We start from the raw sequence: 26,463 nt of genomic DNA, 5'->3' as shown, positions 1-26,463 counted from the left end.
GGTGCCAGAGGTGAACAGAAACTCAGAAATGGATACCGCAGCACCTGGTTATTAACTTTTCCAAAAAGGCCACAGTGACGAGTATGACAGAGGTGATCTCTGTCTGTCTGAAGTACTTTGTGTATGAGATATAAAGAATTCTTTGTGTAATAATTTTTTACATGCTTGGTTAACAACAGACACATTGAAGAAACAGTCTTCTTGCAGTAAGCCCCACAGATGCTGTGTATGATTTGGCAAACAATACTGATGCATCATTTTTTATAGCTGAATATCCCCACCTTCTTGAACATGATGAGCCCCAGCATGCAGCCGTGACGCAAGTTGTTCGTTGTAAGACCTTGAGAGTACTTGACTCGCATTACCACATCAATTCATGCAAACCAGCTTCTATGCAGATAACCATGCAAATTCTAACCTGGACAAGCTATAGTTTTGTTCTTTCACATTCAAAACCACAAACTAAGCCATGTGCCTGGTTTATCCAACTTGTGTTTCATACTCTTTACAGGATGGAGCTATTCAGTTCTTTGTATGCAGTAAATTGGAGTAAAAAATATATACTATAGCACAAGCTCTACACAGAGAGAATATAAATAGAATTGTTATCAACGGCAGATTACAATCAAGTTGACTATTATACAAAGAGTTTCAGAAATCACCTCTTTCCCAGTCTAATGTGTCAGTCCAGCAGTGAGGAAAGTCCAGGATTATTTCCAAATAAAAAATGTCCAAGCTCCTCTCCAATCCCTCCTGTGACCAGACTTTAATGTGACGAATGATGAGTGTGCAATACACAGTTCCAGAGAAGCTGTTCGCCAAAGAGACACACCTGCATGAGTATTTTAACAGAACTGACGCAAGGACTTACAATGTGATGTTGTGTCTGGCTGCTGACCCTTCGTGATCAAACCAGAAAACAGAAGAGAAACAGGAACAACATCATGCAAATACTTCTACTACAACTGCAGATGCACTTAGCATCAGAGAGAGAGAGAGAGAGAGAGAGAGAGAGAGAGAGAGTCTCAGCAGCCCCTCTGAATACCAAGTGATTGGTTTGCCTATAAAAATCGGCCGACCTGAGACTTTCACAGACATATCACTTTTGGCTCTTATATCAGCTGATATATCAATATTGGGATTTTTTTAGGGGGGGGGGGGGGGCACTGGCCATATCAGCCAACTCTAGCTTTAAAGAACATTAGATTATATATGCTGCCACTTGCATCAGTGTTCAGTAATTTCCTGAGTATATAAAACAAGCAATAAGTGTAGGAGTGTAAGCACTGTGGGCAGAAAATGCCACAAAAAGTACAAGCCCCTACCTGCTCAGTTAAGTAGCCTACACAGCCGCTCCTACCTTCCTACCGGATTCATCCTGACTCACCTATCAAAAGGAAATAAATATGAGCCCATTGTACCATGAATCATATCTGACACAGGCTGGATCCCACATGTACGATCGGGAACGATAAAACAAAGAAAATATTGGTAACTTCAGTGATAAGGTTCATCATGATGAATCATTTCTTGTTCCCTGGGTGCCTGACACTGTCTTGACAGCTCCATCCATTAATTCCATCACCTTGGGCCATCTTCTTTTTTTCTTCTTTTAACAAGTGCTTAATTTAGGAAAGAGCTACACAAGTTGAAGTCTGCTTAGTACATTTTGCAACCTTTTCTTGCAACATATCTTATATCTTACTTGGCAAGGTCTAAAGCACATTCTTGCTGATTTCTCACATGTTTTTCTTCACTATTGCTTGAACAGAGTTACTATTTGTGGATTCACTGACCAGAGAAATTTCCTCTCCCATATTAAGACATGTTACACGATGGAAACTCCTTGTTCCTAATTGGCAGACAGAAAAAACCCAACTTCAAACTGTCTCTCCAGCTGATAGCTAATCCGCTAACTTACCTTTCAGAGCCAAGGGCACAGTGTGTGACCCTGTTTCCCTCGGGGGATAAAGAGAGAATCGTGTTTGCACTACATCTTCATAAAGGCCTTCCGCTACTCAACATTCACTCCCAACTTCCTTCTTCCGCACCCCTCCACAACCTCAGGCCACTCACCTCCCCCCACAGGGGATTTTGGGAGAGGGAGGTAGTCTTGTGCTGATCCCCATGAGAAAAACTCCTCCTCACCTGGCATCGCTGAATGGCTGACCCCCCAGGAGGGCAGGAGGCGCAAGCAATAAGGGTGCCGCAGAGGATTAAGCCCCGAGTCTTCACAGACCATTATCAAACAGCATGAGTCAGAACAGTGGTGATTAGACACTGAAACGTGGATTTACTTCTTATCCGTTGATGAAGGAAAGAATTCGGGCCACTTCAAGAGTTTCCTTTGAACGTTCCTTGATACTGTTGGTACAGAATGATTTGATTTCTACCTGCGTTTAGCCTCACAACAAACCTTCAATCCTGTGTTAATAACTAGCCTGAGAGACGGTAAATAAATCACAGTGGACAACAAAGACTGACACACACATACACACAAACACCCACAAATTGAGCCTGCATTCCACACTGACAGTCAAGGTCAAACTGTTGTGCTGGGAAGTTTTGGGGGAATTCTGATGAGTCAATACATTTCAGTCATCTGTGTGTTATTAAATATCAGAAATTCTTATAAATGTTTTTTTTAATGCTTGTGTAAAACTCAAGTCTGACAAAATAGCAGCAAAAAAGTTTGGCAAGTCTTGCAGAGTACTCACGTCAGGTTCTCGGAAAAACACTATTCTGTCAATGGACCTTATTATTTACGCATCAACAGAGACACCAAAGGACAAAACCCCCAAGAATTAAACGTACAATCTGTAACTTTGGCCGCTAGGAGTCTCTCAATCAAAACAATAACAAATACTAGTTTGATGACATTGTGAAGCAGCTGGGATCATGTGAGATGTCTTCGCAACCATTGCTGATGAAAATCTGACTGACTCTATAACCCCACTGGTTAGACTAACCAGGCGCAAATCATGTTCACAGATGAGTATTTAGGTTGTATTCCCATGCACCTGCAGTTATATAAGAGACAGACAAAGCAACAGTTAAGAGGATATGATGCAATTAAAGGCGACAAAAATGAAACGTCCCATTACCTCTCATAAAATTGGTTTGTCGGGGTTTGAATTTTTTTTTTAAACGTGACTTAATATGTCTTTAAAAAACGAGATTTTTCAAATAGGCAGGATTCTCAATGTTACAATTGACAAAACATAAAGCTCCGTTTTAATCCTGTAAACCTCCCCTGTGCCGGACCGTGGCTCTTAAAGGATCCAGCCGTGCCAAATGACCTCAGTGCATTGGCATGTGATGATCCACTTAAGAAACTTCTCTGTTAACAAGCCCCCCCCCCCTACAGCCACCTACACCACCAAGAACCCTTCAGGCCGTAGCAGCACTGCCAGCTCAGGATCTCTTCAAAACTCACATTTCCTCTGGACAACCCACACCATCTGGGCTTGGAGGTGCGAGTCCATTGTAAACTTTACCACCAGTTTAACAGTCTACAACCAAACTGCGCTCCTGTTAGCGCCTCTCTGCAGAGTCCACACAGGCTGGTGCGGGACAGCCATGTGAAGAGGAGGGAGGTCGGGGGGGGGGGGGGGGGGGGGGGGGCACTTCATTTAATTCACATTTAGCCGTTTATCACATGCAGCGTTATAAAGGGTGTGATGCTGTTCTCCCTCTAGTTTAGGTCTTATTAACACTTACTTTATACTTGCTTTGGCACAGAGCAGTTATTTTTTCGTCCTGCTATAATAAATTACACGCAAGAGCATTAATTACACAAACCTTCTTCTGCAAAAACATGTAATCACCATCACGAAGCCATTATTGTGTTTGGCATTGTGTGTGCAGGAAAATATTTTGAGTGCGCTGCTTGCTTGCGAAACCTTCAACCGAATGTTTTGTGGGGTTATTCAGGAAGACGATAAAGAGTTTTATAGATTCAAATGAGTTCCTTAGAGGTCATCGAACAGGAACAGCCGCAGCAGAGAGCCTGTAACTAATGTGGGTAATCCACCTTAAGAGCTCTATAAGGAAGAATGCCATTGTAGGAGCTGTAAAATAATTTACATTGAAATAAATTATTTTGTGACGGGTACGGGACCCTGAGCTAGACAATGAAATGAAGCACAGTGAAGGTAGGAGCTGTATACATTCTATTACAATTGCAGCCATGTTATGTAATGACTTACATAAACCTGTGCAACTTGAGCAAGACGCTGCAAACATGGAGGACGAGGGACTCTCTGGAGTTTCAGCTGAGTGTCAGTGCATGACTTGAAACCTGAACAGGAGTGGATTCAGGCTCACCTGAGGCTGCTGGTAATTAATGCTATGGGCGATTAAGCAGAGAAAGAGTTCCAGTCAAGAAGTTCCATTAACAAGCCCACTCAGAGACGCGGCCATCCCTGCCATCATCTATCTGCGTCCACAAGCCTGTGTCCACTGGTCTGGAAAAGCTGCAGTGAATGGAGATGATCCCTCAGTCCTCCCCCCAGAACCCCTTTAAAGCTGTTCAATCTGCACACGCAGCTACATTCCTGCCTGAGGTTAAGTAAGTCAGCAGGAACCCTTATCTTGAGAGGGCCGCCTCAGGTCTACTGATGACTTAAGTCCCTATCACTGGATTGACAACCTACCACTACGTTCCAATTAGAAACTCATCAACTCCGAAACGGATATGCCTAGTGTCCACACTACTCTGGAGGGTTCAAGCCGCTAAAAGTTTGAAATTGCTGCTAGTCCTCACAGGCTGCATTTTTGTCTCGACAGGCAGAAACGGAGATGGTGGAAACAACGACATAGACACTCACAACCGCTTGCTGATCGGGTCTATGCAATCCAGTCGTAGCCTCCACTTAATTGTCAGGCCCCTGTCACATGACCCACTTCCGAAGGAGGAAAACAACCGGCATCAGCCTCAGCTACCAGTGTAGAACACAACATGGGTAATCAGTTACAAGCGTTGCTGACCCTGTTGTTTTAGCTACCGGCTGTTGTGCAGTTAAATTCTGCATTTGCCTACATGCATAGGAGATTATCTATTCTTCGAGCAATTCCTGTTTACACTGGCACACGCATATGTACCTAGGTGGTTACAGGATATGTGTTGGTATGGACGGGGATCAAAACTGACGTAGAGCAAAAAGGCTTCTGTGGACAGAGATGGTTCAGGTTTTAAAATGCTGTTTCCAAACAAGAACATATGGATGTAGCCCTAAATGTACATTTGCTTTGGTAACTTTCATATATTTCACATGTGGAACACAATCATTATAAATCACACTGGTTCACATTTTCACCATGGTCATGAAAGTTTAACTTTGGTGGAAATTATGATGGGTCTCATAATCTCCTGTCTTCCAGATTGGCCTGGAAAAGTATTTTGAAAGAACAATGGAAAAAAACACTTTCAGCCGCTGAGAAGAACACCTGGGTAGATCATGGAGCACAGCCCAAATATTATCCTTCATGCTGGTTTTGACTGATCATGCCTTGCGACGCCCAAATCCTTTCAGTGATTAGTGGTGAAAATAATCAGCGCAACCTAACTTTCAAATCCTTGGGCCCTTCAGAGAAATTTGAGCTGGAGTACAACCTTGTCATTGTTTACCTTGACCAGACAGGGGGCTTCCTTTCACCATGTGCATTCCTCCTGCCTGTTAACCGGTTCCAATCATCATCCCACGTAGATAGCGCACTACCAGCAGCCCTGCCCCTTAATTACCGCCCATCCGTCCAAAGCAGGAGAGCGAGGTCAGTCACACATTAACTCCAACTGGTCCACAAACAACAAAACTGAAAGCTGCAGAGTGTGTTCCGTCAAGCCAAGGTGATTTTGTGCTCCACATCTGAGTTGCAAAATGAGCTGTGAGACTGTGATGTCAGCGCAGAATGGCCTTTAGAGGAAATGGACAAACAAATGTTCATGAGGGCGGCACACGTCTCCGTAAGCCAAAAGCTTCTCCCGGCCAAAGCTGAACCAAAGGGACAGGCGTAGGGGAAAAAGGGAACCATTGACACATTGGTATTCTTCAGCCAAAGTCGAAGCCCAGTGCCAAATGTGTTCAGTGGAGAGAGGAGGCGTGAGGGGCGCTTGGGGGTTGAGGGACAGAGCAGGCAAAGAGATACAAAGAGTCCCTGTGTCAATGCAGTGGCTCTACGACTGAAGATAATGAACGCTAAAATAATATGTAATTTGAGTGGCCCCCAGCATACAAGGTCAGCACCGCTGGCTAGACTAACCATCTTGGCTGTCGGGGATACTGACACCTTCTGGTTGGATGTGCGAGTGTTCAGGAGTTTCAGTTGTATGAGGAGTGTGGGGCGGGGGGGGGGGGTTGGCCAAGCTCCACAGACACACAAAGAGCCTCTCTGCCAGCTGGGACTGTAGGAGGGGAGTTCATTGCTCTCTCAGCTCTGCCTCTACATTTCCTCTATTCTTCAATTCCAGGGATTTTTCCATTCAACCTCTACTGTAATGTGTTTTTTTTCTGTGTTTCTTCTATGTTAGCACAGTGTCCCTGCTTCCAACCAAACCCACTGTCATTGTAGAACTCCTGCTCATTAAATCCCCATGTCATAAAACTGGTCAACTCATAAGCAGCAATTACCAAAGCATGGATTACACTGGTTATAATGGCATTGACCTTACCTTCCCCCATTGGGCCCTGGTGGAGAGCAGAGTGGGACCCCTCTGGCATGGCACTCAGGCCTCTGGAGCTGAAAAAAACAAAACATAAAGGCTAAAACACAACCCTAGCCATTTGTGTCCAGACTTACTAGTGACAGCTTTGAAATACTTTTCATTTGTGATGACCTCAAAAGACACTTTTGGTTTCTCTACTCATGTTTCGCTTGACTGACCTGGCTCGTGGAGAGCAGAGACAAGGTCTTATATAAAAGGGAAATTCTACTCATTCCCCTGGTCGCTGCTCTGCATTAGCTCATGCCGAGCACTTGGTAATGTATAGTGTAAGCAGGTTTGAGATATGAAGGGGGCTGACTGTGATATAAGCTCATGCTAATCGGTAGAAAAAAAGGGAAGGAGTGAGAGTGAGTCCAACTTGCCCTTAATGGGCACTTAAGAGATTTAGCAGCTGCAAAATAAATATTAATGGATTTGGGAACCTCTGACATTTGAGCCATTCAAAAACGAATGACCTCCACCAAGAAGGTTATGTTTTCACTCCTGTACGTTTGTTTGATGGTTTGTTTGTGAAGAAGAATCTGAAAGAAAATACTCCTTCATTGGTTTGGCAAATGTTGCCATGCCACTTCAAAACAAGTCTCTCATCATCAGTGTTACTGTCCAGTGAGATAACAGTTTCACGCCTGGTGGCATGTATTTTTCTGATCCCTCATGCCAGGCTGTGGTTCTATTAATGATGAGATATGTCCCCTCAGAGCTGCTATGCAGCCACTTTCTCACATCACTGCCTCTCTGACTCCTTAACATGAGAACTCGTCTCTGTGTGATTCCTGGTGAGCCTCCGGCCTTTTAGACATCACATTCTTGGGCCAGCTAGATCAGAGGAGCAGGAATTCTTCGGGGATTAGGATGGACATTGTTCCTAGTGCGTTTGCTGGCCGCTGTGCCAGACTGACAGTCAGGCCAAGCAGAGTCCGCTGCCAAGAGGTTCGCCAATTAAGATGTGCAGGCATGCCAGGATCAAAGTCACAGGGCTGGTTCTGAACATTAAGACCACTGGTCCCCACAGCTTCAGCCTGGACTGACGTAAAACTTGTTTACTACAAACGAATCTCTGCAGCCACAAAACCTATTTTTTTCTTCAGCTTAGGGCAAAGCACGCGAGTCAGGGAAAAATCTGTCAAATGTATCACAGTGACATGAGTTTTTTTTTTTTTTACTCATCCACAAATGATTTTTGGCTTGCAAAGTCTCTTTGACTATTACTGCAAGCGTTTTCAGACATGAACTCTGGAAAATATCCAGAAAATTGGGTCTGGACAATTTTTCTTTCACATATGAAGACTGGAGCAGCCGATTGAGTCAGACGCGTTCACAACAACAGGAAAGTGTCTGGAACATTTGGTCAAGGGAACGAGTGGCACATGGCTAGATCCTGCAGGACGCAGGACATAATGTATAAATTCGGCGTTGGAAATCACATGTTTCTGTTAGCACCATATTGACATTGCTGCCTGTCATTATCCCCTTGAGCTTTCAAATCTCTTCATTCCAAGTTGACATCTTTGTCGAAGTCTTCTCCCTGTATGACGCCTCTTTTTCCTCCTGAGATACTTGTTTTCTTCTTTTTTTTTCCAGTTTTTTGTCACATGTTGGAAACATCATCGACACAAACTCAAACTTTTTCTGCTGTATTCTCACATATGGAGATTTGTCAAGGCACCTTTGATCGAGCCTGGTTAATTGATTTTCAAGTGGTGGGTAAGTTTGGGAAAACCCTTGATAAGTGGTATTCATGTTGAGGAGCAGGCTTTTAAATGGTCTCAATGAAAAGTGAACTCATAAAATCCTCTGATAATCCTTCCCACTATGAGCTCTGAGCCAACCGTGGTTACTGACCAGACCAAAGCTATGCTAATCTCACTTTGGTCAATGAGAGACTAGACTAGGAATAATGGGCTCAATCCTAGATGAACTGTAGACGTCTGGGCCTTAAATGTGTTTATCCAATGTCTTATCGAAGGTTGCAGGTGGTTTGGTCGGCGATAATGAAATGTTGAAAATGTCTAACAGGACATTTTAAATCCGTGAAACCAACAATCATAACACTTCTAGCCAGAATTCAACAATCGTAACTCAAGAACTTTCCCCTCCTTGTTTGCTGACATACAATAATTCCAAATCCATGTTTTCCTAGGGAGGGGGCACGGACAAATTTAAGATCCTAAAGAAAACACTAAGCACAGACCAACATTCATACCAAACTCACCACCTGTGCTTGAACTAGCTGCCATTTCACACAAATGGGGGAGCATTTGGTTCCCACAGCTGATGACTGCATTACCCGCAGCATGAACCTCCCACATGGGAATCTGGAGCTTGCCCATTTAATTGAAGGCAGATGCTGCAAGAGCCAATCTGATGGTTATTAAAAGACCTGCAATGGCTCACTTCTTCAGATGGGCAGATAAACTTCCTTGTTCCTCTAATCGCCGTGGCTTTACACTGATCCAGTCGGTCGAAGCCTGAATTCCTTTCTTTAAAACATAACAAACAGATGATTAAGGGGAGGACAGATGCGGACCGAGATACTGCGCTCATGCTAATAAAGAGAACATTTATACTGAGTCATCACCATGAACCTGTTAAAAGACAAAATACGCACAAACACACAGATCCCTTGAACCAAGATCTCAGGCCTGACACGTTCAAGGGAAAAGGTCCTCGGGGGGTGATGAATATCTGCAGTATTTTTCACCACAGACTGTCAAGGTTATAGCAAGAAGTGAAACCACTGAAAATGTGTAGAAAGGAAGCGAGAGAAAAACATGACTTCTGCTATCAGGCAGACATGTCACTTTCTCTGTCTCTCCAGGAAGGGATATACTGACACAGACAAGTTGGAAAGGATGTGACATCATATTTAACCAAGAAGACTGCTGCAAATAATGGAATGTATTTACATTTAAACCATGATGTGTTATTCCAACAGTCTCCAAAGAAAAACACCTGTCCAGTTTGACCTATTGCAAAGTGATTAATGTGCAAAACTGATGACGTACAGTTTGGACCCACAATCAGATTCCAAAAAATGAACTGAATCAGCCCTTTGTGCAGAAATTAACAAGGCAAAATGTTTTTCTTTTCCTCATGCAGAACAATTTGACGGGATGAGAGGCAAAAAATAATCCATACAATTGTTGCTGCGCTTCTCCGTCACAGTAAGCGACCTACCGCATCACGCCGCATTCACTGCCTGTCCCAAAAAGGCCCACGGGAGTCCGAGAGCATGACATAAGTCCTCTGGGACGTCTCTACTCAGACACGGTGGATCACATTTCTTTAGGGACACCGTCAGTCTGGACGGATGTTTATGTTTAGAACCAATACAAATCCAATCTAGCCTGGCAGGCTGAGGTCCTGAGTCCTACGGGCTATCTAAGAAATAGAGTCTTTATTATTTCAGCACTGGTGCCGTGTTTATTTTTGCATGACCTCTCTCTTACCCTCTACCCTGACAGAAAATACCCCTTGACAAACATTTTTTTTTGTGAGTGCCCTCTTTCCCACAACACTGCTGCAGATTGTCCACTGACACACAAGCCTTGAGAGACTTACAGCTTTTCATTCACTGGGGAAAACAATAAAGCCCTGACAGTCTCTCTTCATCTCAATTAAATACAACAGCTCCAACAAAAGGCGCTGCCCTAACCCGTGACTTCCCACAGACGCGCAGAGTACGAACCTCTTATTTTAGTCCGCTGCATTTTTCAGCACGTTTTTTAAGAGTGGACAATAACAGATTCACCCCATGAACACCCGCAGGGCACTGTGAGGAATTTTACCCATATGGTGCACGTAGACACCCTGGCCAAAATAGCCCTTAATGGGAGAATAATTGTTCCCCGCTGTGCTGAAAAGAAGGAAACAGCTATTTTCACCTCCACGCCAGTGACCACCAGAATGCTTACCTGGCAAGTGAGGTTGGCAAGTGCCATCTTATTTGGGAGATGATATGAAAACATTCCCAGAGTTTAAAAATCTTTAGTGTTGAACAACCGGGGGGTTCGTGGTCCTCCATGGTGTCCTGCAATGTTTGACGGGGGAAATCAGACACCGAGCATGGAAATAGAACTTTCAGTGTGGCCATTTAAAGGTGCATTACACCACATCTGCAAACAGCTCCTCCATGCCGCCGTGAAAGCTCCTCAACATCATAACAACAACAATTTAAATGGCACTCTGTAGAACGAATACCTCCACCGAAATCCCAACAGTCCACTTACATTCAATCAAGCCACACCAAATTGCACACACTCAGACACCCACTGAAGGCTGGACATTTTCCTGAAATTTTCCAGAGGGGCAACGCAAATGTCAAAGTCCATTGCGCAGGACATTTTCCCGAAATTTTCCTGCAAGCCCCCTAGTAAAGCATCCACAGGAGGATTTACAGTAGGCAAGTTGTAGTGTTAGTCACTTTTCTAACACATGATTGATGCTAAACTAAAAAGACAAAAGAATTCCAATTTCTCAGGAAGAAAAAAGAAGCCAGACAGGTAGAGGATGCCTACAAAGATGTCAACTTGGAAAGACTGAAAGATTCGAAAGCCTTTGGTGCGCTGTAAACAAAAAACATGGGATTTCTATGTCCTGTCACCTCCATGCTCAACCCAGACGCCAGCCCTCATCTGAATGTTTCAGACATTTTCCTCCTGCTGTGTTCTTTATGTGTTAAAGACAAACTGGCAAATGTCCTAAGCCAATTTTCTTGAGTGAAAACAGTCCCCCAAATATCAAGATCCATGCTTTATTCCCTGGGAAATTGGGAAACAAATCCTGCAATGTTATGAAACTGATAAATATCACCAGATCCATCCCTTCTCCAGGTCCCTAATTCACGCCAAATGTTAACGGGTTCTTCCTTGGCCCAGTCCCATGCTTCCACCAGATTCAAATATCTGTTCAGTACTTTTTTGTTTAATCCTACTAACAGAGAAACAAACAAATGGACAGGGGTGACAACATAACCTCCTTGGCGCAGGTAAACATTCTGACCTCCCTCTGCCGTCTGCTGAATCACTCATGGCACACACACTCTCCACTGTCAAACACAAACACACAGTGTCTACGGGTCGAGTTTAAAGCTGACCTTTAACTCTCACTGTGAAATCTGAGCTGTGACTTGCGAAAGCTGGAACTTCATGGTCCCTTGAGATCCTGGTATCTCCTAAGCGGCGTAAAATCAGTGTTAAACCGCTGCACAACAAAGAAAGTGACGCTCGGATTCTGCAGCTCTGGTAATTTTAATCACAGCTGCAGCATACCAAGACTCAGGAGGAAGAATCCAGGAGCCAAGTCTGTGATCCAAGACACACTCAGGCTGCTTCCTGTCTGGACCACCTGGAAGAGAGCGTTGTTCCTTGCGTCGAAGCAACATCTATCCTCAAAATGAAGTTCAGAGGTTATTGTGTTGACGGGTCAAGTGAGGTCAGGGGAGAAGAAAATGAAACTTTTCACTGGTAACTGATTGATTTCCCTTGCCATTCTTCCCCAGCAGCTGGACGGGGCGAAGTCACTGACCTATGAATAGCCTGCATTTAAAACCTCACCGTGTCTCACTGGGGCGCTCATTAGAAAAAGACAATAAGGGCTCCTGGGGGCCAAGTATGGACACCATAGGGGGCTGGTGGAGAGAAAAGAGGAAATGGCCAAATGATTCAGCCTCAGCATGGATTTTCTGTTTGTGGAGAAAAAAAAAGTCTCATCCCCCTAAAAAAAAAAAAAAGACAGGAAAAGAGAAACTGCAGCAGCTGATCAAAGTCCAGTGAACTGAGAGAGCAAAGACAAACACAAGTTATCTGACTGAAACTCCTGCTCTCTCTCTCTCTCTCTCTCTGACGGACCTGCAGCCCGCATGTCTGAAACTACATAGAAATACACCTAACATCCGTGTGTAGTGAATCCAATGAGGCTGTCTGGCTCATCAATGCCTGAAGGTGCGTTTGAGGGCTTTGAATTTGCTCCAAAATGGACAAAATAAAAAGGTTCTGTGTGGTGGTTTCATTGGTTTGTTTGGCTGGATGGAGAAGTTTGACGATAGTAAACTTCACCCCCTGTTCCCTGTAGTTAATGAAAAGCAGCTGAACACACAGAGGAACATCCACTGTGTGTAGCTCCAGTACCAGAGAGCTGCTCGGACCTGTTATTTACCTGTTTTCCCCGCTAACGCTCACTCAGCTCACTCTCGGTGAAACTCACCAGAGGAACTTCACGTACCGAGATTCGCCGACGTCTTTCCCCCTGGTCCTCGGTGGATTAAAAAGGTTTTCCCGGCGGGTTTTCTTGGTGTGAAGCGTCACGTTACTCCGTCACTTTGTTCATTTCACATGGTAGAAGCCGCTCAGACACACAGACACACACAGAAACACAAACACACAGGTCAGGTCAGCAGCTCGAACTGAAACTCCGCTGCTGCTCCAGGATGATGCTTGTCCTCGCTGCTGCTGCTGCTGCGTTCACGCCCCTGGGAAATATGGGAACTTCAAGTGAACGCCTCAGGAAGAAAAGCGACAAGCCTGGGATTCTGAGTCAGAAAATAAAAATATGTTGGTGTATTGCACTCTGCTCCAACTACACATTCTGTGTGGTTTCTGAATGTTTTTTTATTGTTATTTTTAGGGCCAGAGCACTGACAGGCACTGAAAGACAGCGAGGCCCTATTGAAATTGTAAGGATTATTATTATTATTATATATTATAAATCATTCTTACCAACATGTAAGGGATCATGTTCACATTGACCGATCTTCACAAAAATCGATACACATGTGTATCATGACCAGACAAACAAAAAACTCAGAAAAACTCAACAGGAAGCCTGCTATTTTGCATTTAGTGACCATTTTGGCCATATTCCACATTTTTACTTATTATTATTATTATTATTTGCTTCCCTTTTTGTATTTTTATTTTACTTATGTCGTTTACACATAATACTACAACGTACAATTCATTAATGGTTCTTTTATTCCCTGTATTATATTGTTGATACTGTTATCTTGGAGTAAGCTGGTACGAGAATTTCCTTTGGGATTGATAAGGTCTTATCTTATCTTGTCTGGTCTGGTCTTGTCTTTTCTTATTTAATAATAATAATCTTAATTATCTATATTGTTTTATTGCTGAGCCCTGTTGTGTCTCATCTGGAGTGGAAATGACAAAGAATACTAAATATAGATAAAGATCTTTATTGGGTTCTTTTATTACTTTACTTTCGGTCTTATGATAACACCAGTTAAATAATGATCGTTTCTGGTATACGATGTATTAATTTTCATTTATAATTTCATTATGATTATTATGATTATTAAGATTATTATGATTATTATTTTTATTAAATTATCAGCAGAGTAGTAGTCCACTAGTTTAAAAAAAGTCAACTTTACGAAGAGTAAATGAAGGCAACAAAGGAGCGCCTGTTTTTGACAGGCCAGTGTCATTTCAGGGAAAGACAGATGTGTTCCCACATCTGGATCACACCGCTTGGCCTTTTACTCCAGTTTAGTTTCACAAGCAAACAGAGAGAAGCTGATTATTTTTCACCATAAAAGTATCTTTCCATGTGTGTGCGAACCAATGACAGGCCTGTGAAAGGACGTAACAAACTGTCACCCTGGCAATTACATTTATGAGGGTCAGCTCGGCAGAATGGTGGAGCTCACAATGGTGGGCTTCAGTGAATCAATTGGTGGGTGATAATTTATATGCGGCTGATTAGAGAGAGAGGGGCGCCTTTGCTTTGGGGGTCTTTGCCCTCCTCCTGGAGATCCTCCCCATGAGGCCTGTGTTTAGAAAAGCAATGTGCTGCATGACTTCAGTCAGTGACCACAATGTGGAAATGGACATTTAATTGTTCTTCTGAGGCAGATAGGACTGAACATGCTCCAGTAAAATGTGCAAATGAGGTGTCGAGGTGATTATATATATACATTTAAATAAAAGATTAAAAGAACAACAAATTATGAATAAGACAAAGATTTTATAATGAAAGAAATGTAAAAGTATTTTAAGGTAATTTGAAGTGGCTGCTAAGGCAGAAGATTTGAACATCTAACGAACCAATATCGTCATCTTCTGGTGTAAACATGGTAATGCATGTGCCCTGTGTGTGGGTGGCGTCTTCTTGCCACTGAAACTCCAACGCTAATGTTAAAAGAAAACACATATATTCATTTTAATTGATTAAAAAGCAAATAAATAAATGTTCAAACAAATTATTAGATATCAGTATCTGTACAGTCAACACTTTTAATAGGGAAGTGGTGATAAAAGTCGGTATGAGGATGACAATGTTTTTCTGCTGCTTGATCACACGGTCACCAGGGCTGTGAATTCAAGTTTAAAATGTGTTACTTTAGCTGTTTCCTTGAATGAGCTCAACATGGGCCCTCAGACCTTGTTACTGTGTTGTTAGAGGCCACAGTTGAACCTGCAGCTGCAGTTTAGTCTAAATCCAGCTGCTGATTCCTGTAGAGGTCATCCACAGGCAAGCAGTCATAATAATCCAACTACTTTACTATTGTTACTTGTAGTTTTGTTGCTAATTTTGCTAATAAATGATGCTAGTTCCTTTTGTTAGCTTTTTGTGCAAGACTAGAGGATTTTCTGATTACCTGAGTGAGAGAGGGTGGGTGTATATAGGCTGCTGGAAAAGCTACACTTGAAATTCCTGAGGTGTACCTTCCAATAACAAAAAAACAACCTGTACTTATGTGGTCTATGAGGAGCTTGGATAATAGCTGTGTGTTACTGTAAATAAAAAAGGGAACTGTGTTCTGAGGGAGGCTGACGATGAGCAAAAAAAACGTTGCCAGACAGGCTTTGTCTTATCTCTGTCTCGGCCTCACACAAAATGTGAAAACATCAGCGGTTTGAAACTAGACATGCTGCGCAAAGAATCACGGATCAGTTCATGTGACAAGTTTGTGTGCACATAATTACAGACTGGATATTTGTGTTTTGGTTAGAAATATTAGAATCCCAGAGGTCACAGGAGAAAGAGCGTGGATGGTATCAGAGTGGCTGTCTTTTATTTCTCTGGGAGATAAGTGCAATTTGTTTGAGCTTAAGAAGAAAACAGCTAGACTAAGTACTGTTTAAACTAATTACTTCTTAAAATACATGATAAACCTTTGTGAGGCCACAAAAACAAAGAGTATGACTTATATAGGTAAGTAATAAGTGGGTCGCCACTAACCAGATGGTGGTAGTTAGACCCCAGGCACCTCCAGTCTGCATACTGAAGTGCTCTTAGGCAAGATACTGAAGCTCCAAATTGCTCCAGACAGCTGTGCCAACAGTGTACTATAGAAAAGGTATGTGTGTGTGACTGGGAATTGTACTTTATTTGTATAGCACTTTTCTATACAAGTAATAAAATGCCTTACAACCAACAATATGAAACTCACAAAGCATCAGAGTAAAAATAATAATTATAAAGATTATAAAATCCAATAGAAATCATATGAGAAAAGCTTTTTTTTTTATGAAAATATATCCTAAATGAGATAAAACAGGTAAAAATCTATTTAGCTATAGCAGCAACAGAAATGAAGCTGAAAGTGTGTGAAGAACTGCGGAAGTTATCAATCACACTTAGGTGAATTACAACTTAAAACCTCCAGGAAGAAATGACCCTCCAGTACATTTTGAGTTATATTTTTAATTAGTATAAACATCACAATGCTGCTTACGTCGCAGAGAATCAAATCAGGTCATATGTACAAACATTTGATAAAATGTTGAATAATCAACAGGAAGGCTGCTTTATAAATGTATCCTATTTGAGTTCAGCTTATTCTAAAAAACACTATTGAGAAATCAGACAAAAATAATCTTCTGAAGTAAAATATCACTTTCTCAAAACTCTACGATTATGTACAACATTATGAATGAACTGTATTTGTAATCCAGTGTAACAGTGACGTATGAATCCAGCAAAATTGAGAAGGTGGGGTGGCAGGACCTCAGTATATTGGAGGGATTATCATTTGACATTATAAATTCAGAAAAACGCTAAATAATCTGGTCTTTTACTTTAGAGTAACAGACCAGCACAGACCTGCTGACAGTTCAGCCATGAAAACTGACTATTTTAAAAAGAGGTTTTTTTCTGGCAACTATCAGATCATATCATAGAAGCGACAGAACATTAAACTCAGAACCTATGGATGGACTGTATGATAATATAACTCCACACTAATGAAAATCCTCCCCTTTAACCTGAGTACACACAGTTTCCCACAACTCACTCCAACATGTCCCTGCCTTAAATACAAGCTAAAAGACAAATCATAAGACGTCACATTTCATCACTGACGACACTCTGGCTCCGGTGTACATCACCCTTAAAAAAAAAAAAAAACATCCATTATATGGACTAAATAAAAACAGACCCCCTCCAGTATTCAAACCTAATCGTGTTGTCTCCTCTGTCAGTCTGAGTGTCATTCATAAACCGGGACGAGGGTCAAAAGTGAGGGCTGAGGGTCAGATGGGCTTGGTGGTGGAGTTGTAGACCAGACGCTCTCGGTCTATTGAGGTGACCGGGGCGGTGTTGACGGGCACGCGGTGGTGCTGTACTGACTTCTTCTTCCCCTTTATGAGGCAGTACACCAGGAGGCCTAGAAGGATGACGATAGCCAGACCCAGGACGGCAGCTATTGCAATGACAGCTGTGGAATGAAAGAGAGTGCATCTTTGAAATGGGTAAAACCAAAGCAGATCACTACATCAAATTCTGCTATGACCAACTCCGTGGACTGGAAAACTGCGCTGGAATTGGAATGAAACTTGGATGACATTATTGAACAGCTTGTACCCACTAGAAGTCAAACACCTGGTGGAGCAGAACGATTTTCGGTCGACTTACATTTAACTATTAAAGCTTACAAAGGTAAAATAAAGGTGTAAAATATAAAAAAAAAAGGAAGGTGCCATACCTGTATCGCTCTCAAACACCCTTTCTTCAAATGCCCCCTTTCTTGCGAATACGTCCGTTTCTGAAAGAGAAGGACAAAATATATTTTCAGGGTTTTTTCGCAGAACACCACATGTAAAAAAAAAAAAAGGTTTGAAAGAATTCATTCAACTGCACTCGGCTGTGGAGGGAAATTCAATCGACAATAACGTATAATTGTTTGGGCCACTTCGGAGCAACAGAAACAAGCCAATATGGTTAACTTGTTCAGGTGCAGATTTCATGGACAATATTCGATTGAAATCAAGTCCAGCATTCACCCGTTGGCTCCCTTTTGTTCTCCACCAACTGGTGAGGGGAATATCAGGGTGAGCTAAGAGCTTAAAGTTCACCAGTGTGTTGTAAACTTTGTCTTGTTGTTCCAAAAAACATCAGTGATGAAACCAGTGACAGTGAAGCAAAGGTGCGAGTCATGAAAATTAAACAGGTTCCTATAATCTCAATAGAGCTACAAGCAACTCCATTCCCATTGCATGTATTAATATGATCCATCATGAATAGGGCCTGTAAAAACAAGGATTAAAGCAGCTTTATGTATTAATAAATCACTGCATTTGCACAGGCTCAAAAGATAAAACTACTTTTTCCCGTGCTTTTCCCCATGCATTTAAAAACTTTGTATATCAGTTTTGTTTCTGTGTCTGAATATTTTTTTTCTCCCCCAGACATTATTATTAGTTCATGTCTCAAACGGCTTAAGTGAACTCCTCGTAAACTGTTGAACAATAAAACTATTGGAGAAATAACTTGAGGTTGTAGGAAATGTTTGAATCAATGAAAGGAAAAAACATTTTTTTAAAGTCAAGGGGAAATTTGACAGTTGGAGAGGATCGGGAAAAATAAGCCATTGAGTGAACTCTTGGTGGAAATAGGATTTTAACTTACCAGGATACAATATGGGGGTAAAATACCTTAACATCAACCCACCTGTAACACCACGGCAAACTTTCTTGCAGGCTTCCTGAGTGTCAAATCTGTTCTCAGTCCCCTGGCAGCCGCCGTAGTTGAAGCGGAAGCATTCCTTCTGGATGGGGTTAAAGTACCACTTAGTGAGACTGTCCCTGCAGCTGCCTGTGGAGGGAGGCTCCGTGCAGCGCACTGTCAACGACAATAAAATGAACCGGTAGGGTGAGATGGTATGAAGCGCTAACAGCTCACAAGAGCGTCTTTATTTATTTTTCTCATTTTAAGAAAGAACTTAAAAACGTGAAATGTTGTGTGTGCCAGGGACAAATCTACTAAAGTTCAAATCACCTTTTTGCTCATCCACTGGAATCTGGAGCAGAACCTGAAACTTGCTGTCCACTAGAAGCACACAGGACGCATTGAGAGTTAAAATCAGTCCCTTATTACTTCTACATTTCTAATTCCACGAGTCTGTATTAAGATAAAGCCTAGTATGTAAAGTCGCTGCTCACAGTCTTCGCACTTCAGCTCGTCTGAGCCGTCGCTGCATTGTGGTGTTTTGTCACACTCGAGGCCTGGATCCAAGCAGCAGCCGTTAGAACAGGTGAATTGCTCCGGGGAGCAGGGAACACCGCATGTTTCTCCTGTGGCACACAAACACAGCAGGAAATGTCACTGGCGCGCACCAGAGCCGTTCCTTTGGACTGGCAACAATCAATATTTTTATCAAAGCAAGGCGCATTTAAACAACATTTCACCTCTTCACTTAAACTGCATTAAAGAGCATGCCTGCACATGTTTCTTTGTCATTCCCTCTACAGAATGCTCTTCAAATGTTGTATGATTGTTGGACCTTCCATTCAAGGAACAAAGCATACTTAAAAGACTATAGTTCCCAGATCTATATTTTTCAGACGCCTCAGCAGGTGAAATATCCATCACAGACCCGATGATAAGCATCATTAGCAACAGAGATTTTCAACATTTGCTTTCTTCTTGTTTAAAAAAAGATGAAGTGACAAATATCTGAACTCACGTACCCTTAGGTGCAGGAATTGGTAAACCTCTACCAGTTTTGGAACTTTTCTCTGAAAGATAAAAAAACAAATGAGATTAAAATTCAATGATTTAAAAAAAATGACATGTTGACACCTTAAAAACAAATACTGCTAAGTTGTCATTTTGTTAAAAATAAATATATATGAATACAAGTTTAGATTAAAATAATGTATATTTAAATTTTAATATATATATTATTAAAATATAATACAATTCCAAGCTGTTTTGTTGTTTTAACAAAACTAGACTAGCTTTCCATCCCCCCCCCATGTTTCCATCTTAATCTGGGGGTCCTGTCCTGTCAGGTGATTTTGTTTTTGGTTTAATAAACAAGTCGCTTACTAACAATAAATTAGAAAATTTGTTGATTATCATTTCCTAAGCTTTTTTGAATGTGCTTGAACAAGGAACAATTTTCTAAATATATATTCCATGATGTGTGACTTTGCTCAAAGCTATGTGCACCTCACCGAATCATGAGTTGTGCTAGGACGTTGGACATATAATTGGCGCCAGAATGACCCCTGATTTAGAAAAACCCTAGATCCGCCACCTTAAAGCTACTCTAACCATCTCATGGTTGTAACATTACATTTGATTTTACATGCATGATGGAGCTGACGTTCTTCTTTTGCATACTGCTTCCCCGAGAGAGCTAAATGGGCTGAAAGCAGTACTTCACCTGTTCCCATTTTCACAATCATCCCATTCTATTGCAACAAGCAAAAGCCAGATAACAAAAGATATAGATACCTGAGCCATGGCAGGCTTTGCTGCACTCATCCATGGACAAATAGTTGTTGAGATTCTCCCTGCAGCCTCCGAAGGTAAAGGCCTCACACTTCTCCGAGGCGGCGTTGTAATGCCATCGGGTGAAAGAACCACGGCATGGTCCCAACTTCTTTGGGGCCATACATTGCACTGGTGAGACACAGAATAAAGGATCAGAAATGCTGCTTGTGCTTCCTGGAAATCTGCAAAAATATTTGTTGACACAGCAGAACAATGCAAAAACTGCTCAACCGATTTCCATTGCATTTGTTGGAGGTGTGGGGCATGACTCAAGGAGGCAGCCATTACATTTTGGAGCAGATATCGGTTCAGATGGCAGATCCAGTAATTTTTTTATTTACTTTCTTTTACATTGTGACAAAAAGGGTGTTTTGCAGCATTTAGTTGATTCTTGTAGAATAGATCCTAGGGAAAATAATAAGCCCCGTTAAGGGGAGTGATAGTTATGAGTGTATGCAATGTGTGTACAAAGCACAAATCCAAAATGAAAAAAGCTGGATCTAAATAATTTAAATGTGGTTTTATAAGGGGCCTCTGTGAGGTAATCCTTTTACGAGGGTGTCTCTCTAATTTAGACTATTGATATCCATGTAAACATGTCTAATTGTTTTCATGACCATGGCTCAGTTATTGTTGAAACAAACTCAGTCTAGTGAAATGTAAAATCGTCCCAACACTAACTATTTGCTCCCTGGTGTTAATCTTACGCTAAAAGTTGTAAGCTAACTAGTTTTCCTCAGAAATGCACTAATAATACAAATGCAATATGCATCAGATATCCTCACTGGACACTTAACAATGCACCACAAATCCAAAACTCCAGTCTAAGATATGTCTCATATCCGACACAAGCTTCACTGAGAAAGTATTTTGTCTCAACTTCCTATTCTTTGTGTCTGTCTCACGAGTTAGCAGACACATCATTATCCATGTGGTTTTCCTGTATAGACAAATGCAACTGAGAACAAACAATAGGCGACTCAGCACAGAGGTTATAGAGGTACAATATGTACTGTTGATTGTCTGTATATGTGGCTGGTGATTCATGTTTTACACATATCACAAGGCAACACAACTACTGGAAGCTGCTCTTTTCATCACCAAGTTCTCACACGGACTGGCATTTATGAATGAGTTTATTCAAACCGGTAATTATTGTGGAGTCAATGTGGCAGCGCCGCTCACAGCCGTGCTCACGCATGAAGTACATTCCTAACTCCAATAAGGACAAAGGCTGTTAATCGGTAACTGAAACACAGAGAGCTTAGAGGTCTTTCATTGTTACTCTCTCAACCAGAAACCAACAGATACAAACTTGAGCTTACGAAAGTGCTTTCAAAAAGGAAGAAACTTTAAGACTTTCAATCACGTCTAATCAATACTGACGCGGATCCCCGAGTGACAGGAGTTTTTTCTTGTTTGTGTAACTCAAGCTGAAACCAGACAAACAGGTTTTGTGGGGTCGGGGGTGGAGAGAGTGGGACGGCAGCAGGGTAGAAGTGAGAAGAGAGAGAGAAAGAAAAAAAACACCACCGGTTGACTCAGGCTTTGCTTTCTGTAGAAACTGCAAATATAAAACGTGCCCACATTCGCCGCGGATTTGTGGGACGTGTGAGCAAGGGAAGTGAAACCACTGGGACGTATGAAATAAAAAAAACGCTCTTCTATGAAAAAGACATACTTAGTTTTCTATAGCTCAGCCGTTTTTTTTTCTGTCAACAAAAGTCAGATCTGGTTCAATTTTCTTATATAACAGTTTGTTATCCCTCCATCATCTTCCTTTGCCGTTGCGACATTCAGGCAGTAGGAATTAGGCGGACGTGCCTTGACAGGTTTGAAGACAACTTCTATGGAACAGCTCATGTGACAAAAACGCCAAACAATTCCAGGTAAACTGATGTGGTTTGTTTCCTTTCCAGCTAAATCATATTGAGGTAATGGATAGAGAGTTTGAAATAACACAGAAATTCTTATATTAAACCACATGGAATTATCATGTTTTGCTCATGGCCCAACACTAACCATGAGGTGACTCATGTTTAATAGTGAAACTCTTCGGTCACATACTTAATTTTGAGTCTATATTTGCAGAGAGACTAAAGAAACTACAGCAGCCAACTCTGATATGGGATTTGATCTACACGCTGGGATTTGCATGCGTGTTCAGAGTTAGTTCGAGACATATTACTCATGTCCTGGTCAACAAGGGGGACGCTTTCAACGAAAAATGGAGGAAAACCGACGAATGATTATGTTCAGATGATATTTCTATCAGACGAGATACTCACGCTCAGACTGCTCAGGAGTCAGGACCAGAACAGTGACCTTGACCGAGTCGGATTGGCCGGTAGTGTCCGTGACGGTCAGCTGGAACTTGTAAACCCCAGATGTCAGATTGGACACGATGATCTGGTCATTAAAGCTGGTTTGCTACGAGGAATCAAAGAGGACAGTGATGCAGAATTACAACTTGTCCAAACCGGACTGTAGAAAGTCTGGCCTTGCACTGCGGTCCCGTCACTCACCTCAAAGACTGCGAAAGGATAGGGAGTCAGCATTTGCCATTTGTAAGACTCAATCCCGTTGTCATCTTTGCTCTGAATGCCATTCAGTGTCACACTGTCCTGAGGTTGCACCACTTGGTCCAGGCCTCCGTTGGCCACTGGTGGACGGTCGGATTCATCTGGGGTGACAAAATTGGATCAGCGTACATCGCATATAGACAACCTCTACGATAACTTACAAACAATGAGGAGTTATTTGCGAACACAAGGTAGCAACACAGGAAGTGGCAGAGGTGGAAACAGAAACCTGAACCACTACACCAGGGGCCATGGCGGCCTGGCGTGTGTGAACATGCTGAAATGAAGGCTGTTTCCCTAAGTCTGTGGCCTGGGGAACAAAATGCTTAAACGAAGACCATGGAAAGACAGAGAACCAGATTATTAGAAGACATGGACAACAAGGAGAAAGGATCTGAGCCAATATGATTAAATTAAGTGCTATGCCCACACGGTCCTTAGCAAAACTTTAACTTAACTTTATAGATAACTGACTAGATCCAGTGTCAAATCTTCACCTTTAACACGTTTCTTTTGAAAGGAATGATTATAATAGAAACCACAATGATTCAGAAGGCTCCCATCTGACAAACTGTGACATGCATCAATGTGGAGCTGTCTGGAAGTGTAGCCTGGAACAGTGTGGATTCTTACTTGGAGGATTATCCACTTCCAGGTAGCTGTCATACAAGGTCTCCAGGATGTAGTTGGTGTACCCCTTCTTCCTGACGAAGCGGCAGGCGTAATTCTTCTTGTAGAGGCAGTCAAACAGAAAGCAGGAGTTCACCCTACCTTCCTCGGCTGCCCGCTGCATGAAGGCGACGTTGCACCTCGGTTCCTTGCAGCAGGCGGCCACACAGTCCCTGTATCGGTCCAGCTTCGGCGACGAGAGGAACGTGGCTCCAGTTTTCACGGACTCGTCTGTGTCGAGGACGAAATCCTCTCGTCCACCTTTGAAATTGGCCAAACACTCGTCTCCGGTCAGCTGCGCCCCGGCGAAGCGCAGCAGCAGCGCGGAGAGCAGGAGCGCGCAGGCCCCCAGGGGTCCGGTGGGCCCCGGAACCATTGTGGAAATAGTCCTGTCTATGTTGACCACGCACACAAAGATCACCTGGAACAGCAGTGGAGTCAGGGGAGGTTTAAAAAACACTACCGCTTGATGTTAATCAACTTCTCCGTGGAGTGTTTAGGCCGCAAACGGGGGGGAAAAAAACAATCTTCCTCCTCTCGACTAACAACCTTCAAGTAAGTCTGAGGTGAAAGCGACTTCCTGAGCTGCACCCCGAGGTGATCAGTGCTGTTCGCAGAGTCCGTCCACAACGAGCTGATCCTCAACGACCCTGAAACTGGGCCAGGACGATCCGCCGCTTTGATGTCGACAAAAACCCTAAACCACCCACGACATCGGCCCAGGTGACTCACCTGAGAGATACAGGAAGTGAAATTCCACTCCTGACATGCCACTCCCTGATTACACTGAGACTGGCTGAGGTTTCACAGTCCGCAGCTTTGTGAGTGAGCGTCAATGTGTTCGGACAGGCTGAAGTGTCATGGGGGAAGTCCTCTATTTACTTTATCATATTTCCCCTATAGCTGTCATGAAAAGTAACACATTCTATAAGCACAATGTAGAATAATATAATGAGATTTTTTTTTTTTACAGCTACTGGGGAATAATACAAAGCTTTTAGCCAGGTGAATAGTGGAAAACATAATAAGATTGATAAATACGATTTAATTATGTACTCAAGTGTAAATAAAATCAAAATAATCACTTTGGTATTCCAGATAGATTCCAAGTACAAATTATTACCTTATAAGAAATCTTTAATTTACTTACTTTCAAGCAAATAGCACCAACATTCTTTAAAAAGACAATGGCGCATATGAAACACTATGATAATGAGGTAAAAAAAATACTTATTTGAACAGAATTCTGACACACAGGCAAAACCAAGTAAAGGTAAAAGGGCAGCATAAATACTGGTGGGAAATCGAATTACCTGTAATCAGACAACATTGGAAGTTAGGTATTGCTGTTGTGTTAATGAGGCACAAATACCCACATAAAAGTACATTTATCTTGCTCGTTTAAACGACTATTTATCATTTGCTATCTTTAATCCAGAAGGTGGCAGTATAATACCACCGACAGGCAAGGAAGAATCCTCGGGGTGAACAAAGTTTGACTCATGCTTTCGCATAATGAAAGTATTTGTTGTATAGTATATGTATGGTAAGCTGTAGGATCATTAACACAAATTGTCACTCAGATCCTAAAAAACACAATGGTGTTGTGAAAGAAAGTGGTACTGAGTTTGTTAAGTAATCACATCGCAATCTTGACGTCACACATGTACCGATGACCAACCTGGGGAGAGGCAGGAAGTGGTGGCTCTGATGAAATCGTGAAAATTTGCTTATCTTATTCAGAGTGAATCATATTTCCGGACAAATTTAGTCAGGTTATGATGTCTTTTGGGGGAAATGAGATAAGTAACCGGATAATGAAATCTTCACTCAACACTGAAAACAAACCATCAGACGTCTAACTCATCCTCGGCATGTGGTTTCCATTCCTCTGTCCTTAGAATGAGTCACCCAGCCAGGTCTGAGGTGAGAAGGCCCAGTGCACGGCTCCAGTCCACGTCCCACGGTTTAGACAAGCCGGCGTTTGCAGAACAAAGTAACCCCCGGACGAGATGAATGAATTTGTTTGCCCGGAAAGGTGAGCTGCAGGAGCCACTCAATAATTCAGCGTTTGTAACAGACGGTGCATCAGTGGGTGAACATGCGCAGCTACGGCTGATTGATTGAGTCCCTGCCAAAACAAAAAAGCTGAACCCCATCATTCATATCGTAATGGGATCTGTGGAAACTCTGCGGCCTGTTGTCTCCGCTGTCTCACCTGTGAAAAAGACTTGGCACTTGGATGCAGAACTATGAATTTCTGACCTTGGGTTAGTGCCACTGTTGATGTTTGACTTCACAAACGGCTTCTAGACGTTAAATCTACTTTTTAAACAGCCATAAACAGTGCTCTCCTAGTCATCCATTATGGATGGGTGCGTAACGGAGGACGCCAATTTGTCTTCAAGGCTTATTAAACGTACACCTGATAATGGCTGTTATGAAAGGACGCAGTGGCTATCGCACGATAGGAACCCTGGCTCACCTGTCAGGGGGACCCAGCCATTGTTGGAAGTGTTTGCGAACACAAGAGCCCTGAGTATATCGAACCCTGTTGAGTCTGTCAGCAGATAAAAACTGAACACATTTGAACTGAGTAAAAAATATATGGCTGGGGTGTTGGTATGCAGAGGTTTCTGATAATAGATAGGTCTTCAGATCATATGACTGGGGGGATAAGCAGAAAAGGACTAATGCACTTATAATCATTGTGATTTTATTCGGGCATACTGGCATATCTCCAGCCCG

The 26,463-nt window shown here is 42.4% G+C and overlaps 2 protein-coding genes across 9 annotated transcripts in view; both read right to left on the bottom strand.

Moving 5' to 3' along the window:
- The window catches only part of LOC128450725 (pleckstrin homology domain-containing family G member 3), a 33,519-nt gene extending 20,335 nt beyond the window's left edge, over positions 1 to 13,184 (bottom strand). The window contains exons 1-2 of one of the 8 annotated variants that reach the window (XM_053434355.1): positions 12,881 to 13,184; positions 6,671 to 6,738 (exon numbers count right to left, since the gene is read on the bottom strand). In XM_053434355.1, the coding sequence (XP_053290330.1) occupies positions 6,671 to 6,719 (49 nt within the window). In that variant the 5' untranslated portion in view covers positions 6,720 to 6,738; positions 12,881 to 13,184. Of the gene's footprint in view, positions 1 to 871; positions 951 to 1,921; positions 2,039 to 3,436; positions 3,549 to 6,670; positions 6,739 to 11,819; positions 11,889 to 11,994; positions 12,377 to 12,880 lie in introns of those variants that run through there. The other 7 variants (XM_053434353.1, XM_053434354.1, XM_053434352.1 and 4 more) reach the window with 7 other exon arrangements.
- Positions 13,185 to 16,370: 3,186 nt separating this feature from the next.
- spint1a (serine peptidase inhibitor, Kunitz type 1 a) lies at positions 16,371 to 24,558 on the bottom strand. The gene is made up of 10 exons (XM_053433961.1): positions 23,680 to 24,558; positions 22,990 to 23,147; positions 22,753 to 22,894; positions 20,426 to 20,593; positions 19,654 to 19,701; positions 19,126 to 19,257; positions 18,962 to 19,012; positions 18,635 to 18,805; positions 17,670 to 17,729; positions 16,371 to 17,402 (listed from the first exon to the last, which is right to left on the bottom strand). Exons 1-10 carry the CDS (start codon positions 24,089 to 24,091, stop codon positions 17,218 to 17,220), a joined length of 1,527 nt encoding a protein of 508 aa, XP_053289936.1. The 5' UTR covers positions 24,092 to 24,558; the 3' UTR covers positions 16,371 to 17,217.
- Positions 24,559 to 26,463: the final 1,905 nt, after the last annotated feature.

This window comes from Pleuronectes platessa, chromosome 11 (assembly GCF_947347685.1).
Source record: "Pleuronectes platessa chromosome 11, fPlePla1.1, whole genome shotgun sequence".
Taxonomy (NCBI): domain Eukaryota; kingdom Metazoa; phylum Chordata; class Actinopteri; order Pleuronectiformes; family Pleuronectidae; genus Pleuronectes; species Pleuronectes platessa.
The sequence above is the reverse complement of the archived record's forward strand: the minus strand, read 5'-3'. Positions and strand labels throughout refer to the sequence as shown.